We start from the raw sequence: 3,661 nt of genomic DNA, 5'->3' as shown, positions 1-3,661 counted from the left end.
TTAAACCTATCAATAGTTCTGGTACAGCATCGTTATATTGTATGATCGGTAAGTGTTGATATTTACAATAAAGATCTGCCAGGCTAAGCGACTGCATTGACAACTGAAGATTTTCAACCGTGCGAACATCACGCATCAGAAATTTTCTGCTGTTACGCCCAACGCCGGAGATGTGAACGTCTACTCTACAGAAACGCTCCGTAACGGTCGTGCTGCCAAACCACTGCTGTCAAGTTATCACTGCTTCCCTGCAGTCCAAGGCGGGTTGCCAGATCGCGGTTCATTAAGGATATGGCTGACCCATTGTCCAGAAGGCCGCGTAGCTATTGAATTTTCTACCATGCGCGTACAACAGTGGTATTATATCTTAAATAAAACTTGCAAAAACTTGCTGTACTGCTTCTTGTGCTGCCCGTTTCTGCTGAACTGCCTGTTCTGATGTCGATGTCACCGTTTGCTGTATCGCGTACCGCGAAGTCGGCTGCGACGCTTGCTGCAGTGGCGCTGACAGCCACTGTTGTGCTCTGCCACAGGACTCGTGAAGAAGTACATGCCACCTTTTTGTACAGTGCCTGTCACCCCGCTCATGTTCTTCACCACAGTTGTTGCTGCGATGACTTCCCTTTAGACAATTAAAACAGAGCTTTTTGCGACGAACTAGGCGCCATCTATCCCCGTGCTCCATGTTCAGGAATCTTCTGCACTTAGTAATCGTGTGGCTATCTGCGCATGCCTCACACCTAATTCGCCCAGAATTTTCACCACTAGCCTCGTTGGCGTGGAAAAATCTTGAACGTCCTTCGGGTCTATTTTGTCGCGGTTCTAAGCTAGAGTATACGCAGGCCGAGTTCACAATCGATGACAACTCCTGTAACCAATCACTAAAATGGCAGATTGTTGGCCGCGGAACAATTGACAAAGCGTAACGTGCCCATTCGATGCGTCTCTGTATGGGCAGCTTCAACAGCAGTTCTTCCATCAGCGTCGGATTAGACAAGTGGTGGTCGCAATCAGCTGCCTGCTGAAACGAAGACAGATTTTGCACCTTAGTCGCAAATCCCACAAGCTGTTCGATGCGACTTTCTAAGATCGGCGCCACATTTCTTATTTTATTTATCTGACTCTTTACCAGCAGTTCCGGCTTCCGAAAACGGTCCTGCAAAACCTTCATAATTTGCGACACGTTCTTACTATGGATTAACATACACTCGATACTTTCCCTAGCTTTTTCTTTAACTGCCTTTTGTAAACGAATCATATTCTGTGTATCAGTATATAGGTACTGTGCAGTGGTCATTAAAAAAGTTTCCTAAACATGGGCCAGTAATCTGGACGCCCTTCAAACTCTGGCAAATCATATAGCTTGCGTGTTAATCCTAGTTGTGAACTACTTTGCGAATGACCTACTACGCTGGATGCTGTTGTAATAATTCCATTGTCATTAGCCGCATTCGCCTGTAACAGCCTACTTTGCCGAAGCTCTTCTTGAATGTTTTGAACTTGCCGCAAAATCTCAGTTAGCCGAATTTCGCTGTAGGCTGCTGAAGAATCGTTTCTTCAAACTCTTCGTTATTGCTATCTCCTTCATTCACCCTAGCCTCTTTATTTGCCCCGGAACGTGTTGTCGGCATGATAAAAAATGGTCGCCACGAATATTCGAAAAAATTTTTAGCCGCACTTTTTACAATTTTGGCGAGATTTCCCTAGGTTATGTTCTTTACCACACTACGATGCACACCACTAACTATTAACTCTCACCCAATCAGTTCATTAAGACACTTACCAAATGAGCTTCCTTGTTTGCTCACAGCGACACCTCGACCTGCAGCTTACTTGCTTTATGGCACGTGCTCCGATCAATTTCATCCGATCCTGAAGGTATTTAGCGCATGTACATACAAACGGTGCGCTCTCAAATCGCTTACTTGTTACTAGTCACAGCTTTCAGGCATTACTCACACTAGATATTAAAATATTAAAACTTGTAATACGGCAAAACTCTGGTTATTCGCTAACCCATAAAAGCCAAATAAAGAGTGTGAATTGTGTCCTGGCCCGAGGAGGTTAAAAATAAAGCTCACGCCAATTTCGATGTGTATGCTGACATGAATTGTGCTTTATTTCCTGTTCATTTTGTACAATAAAGATATAATATTTTTTTAAATCATAAATAAATCAACTTACGCTTTTGTGCGCACCTACGCTCCCATCACCAGGAACAGAATTAATTTCCTTCTAGAACTTTTTGACGTTTTTTGTTTTCGTATGGTTAGTGATGGGATTACAACATTTCGATAAAACGCAATAACAAAAAGGTACAAACATACCGCTACAGCCGCATCAACAAGGGCTGTAGCTCAACTATATGGTAAACTTCTAATTGACAGAAATGTAACAAATTGTAAAAGCAAATTTTATAATGTTTATAATTGTAAAACTGAATAAACAAACACATATTGTAAACTAGTAAAAGAAAAATCATGTTTGTCCGAAATTTTAAATAAAAATCAAGGAAAATGTAAAAAAATTAAGGAACGGAACAATAAAATTGAAATAATAAAACAAGGGGCAATACTAATTTCAGGAAAAAATAATGTCGAAAACCGAACACTAGAAGGAACATATTTAATTACCATGGTGGAATAATACAAGGTGTTGGATATTGACAGCGTTCTCGCTCTAATCTGCCATCTTGGCTCCCTTAGCAAAATCGGTGTTTCCCTCTTGAAAAACCTACATTTTACCGCCTTTAAAAAAACTAAACTACCTCATTCCCTATTCCAAAACTGATTTGCAATCACTGAACAATTCTTTGACATATACTTTATTCTTCTTCGTTGACAAAATTAAATTAAAAATTAAAATCATTAATTCGACAAAAAACATTGGCTTTGTGTATTCTCCAAAGGCCTAAAATCAGCCAAATACCCTATGTGGGTCGGCTTAATCAGTAAAACGTGACAGTAGTTGACTTTTGAGGTTAATATATCGGTCTTGAGCTGGTACGGCTTTTAAAACATCCGCAGCTTCCTTTAAAGCATCGCTGCTAATTGCTGAGAGGACCCGATTATATTTCCGGACATAAGATGTGGTCTTGTACGACTGAAAGGTGGCCTCAATTTGTAGAAACCATTTGTTTGGCATCTCAGTTCAGAACGGTCGCAGCTTGCATTGCGATACAAGCTCCACATCTTTAGTTGGCATTTTGTTCGATGAAATATTTTCCCCATCCGTCGATGCGCCCTTTTGTCGACTCCGTCATGTTGTAACGACTCGGGGTCACCACTAATTTTTTGATGGCGAAATTTTTGTAAGTTATATCAATCATCTTATAGTATTTTCGGGTAAAAATTAGACCCCAAAGCGGTTTTGGAAGTTTGACTATAATTATAGGACATTGTGTTTAATAAACTAAATTACCATTTATTGCATAAGTGCTACGTAATATATACTACTTTCGCAAATTTAGCTTATCATAATATACCGTTTGTTACTATTTATATGCAAAATTTGATATGAAAGAGTACCAAATTTCGTACTACTTCGCAAAGCGTGCTTCTTTTCTTCCCGTTTCTCTCGTTCTTCCATATTACAACCTTTTGTAAGGGAGCCGTCGACATGAGCTGTCACTACGTACAACACCTTGTATAATTCCACCATG

At 40.4% G+C, this 3,661-nt stretch overlaps 1 protein-coding gene across 1 annotated transcript; it reads right to left on the bottom strand.

The window, feature by feature from the left end:
- Positions 1-367: 367 nt before the first annotated feature.
- Positions 368-1,171, bottom strand: LOC108361378 (uncharacterized). The gene has a single exon (XM_017613989.1). It carries the CDS (start codon positions 1,169-1,171, stop codon positions 368-370), a length of 804 nt encoding a protein of 267 aa, XP_017469478.1.
- Between the last annotated feature and the right edge of the window lie 2,490 nt (positions 1,172-3,661).

The sequence above is a fragment of the Rhagoletis zephyria genome, unplaced genomic scaffold (genome assembly GCF_001687245.7).
Source record: "Rhagoletis zephyria isolate East Lansing unplaced genomic scaffold, Rhagoletis_zephyria_1.1 Rzeph_scaffold_00748, whole genome shotgun sequence".
In the NCBI taxonomy this organism is placed as follows: domain Eukaryota; kingdom Metazoa; phylum Arthropoda; class Insecta; order Diptera; family Tephritidae; genus Rhagoletis; species Rhagoletis zephyria.
This window is presented reverse-complemented; position numbering and strand designations above follow the sequence as displayed.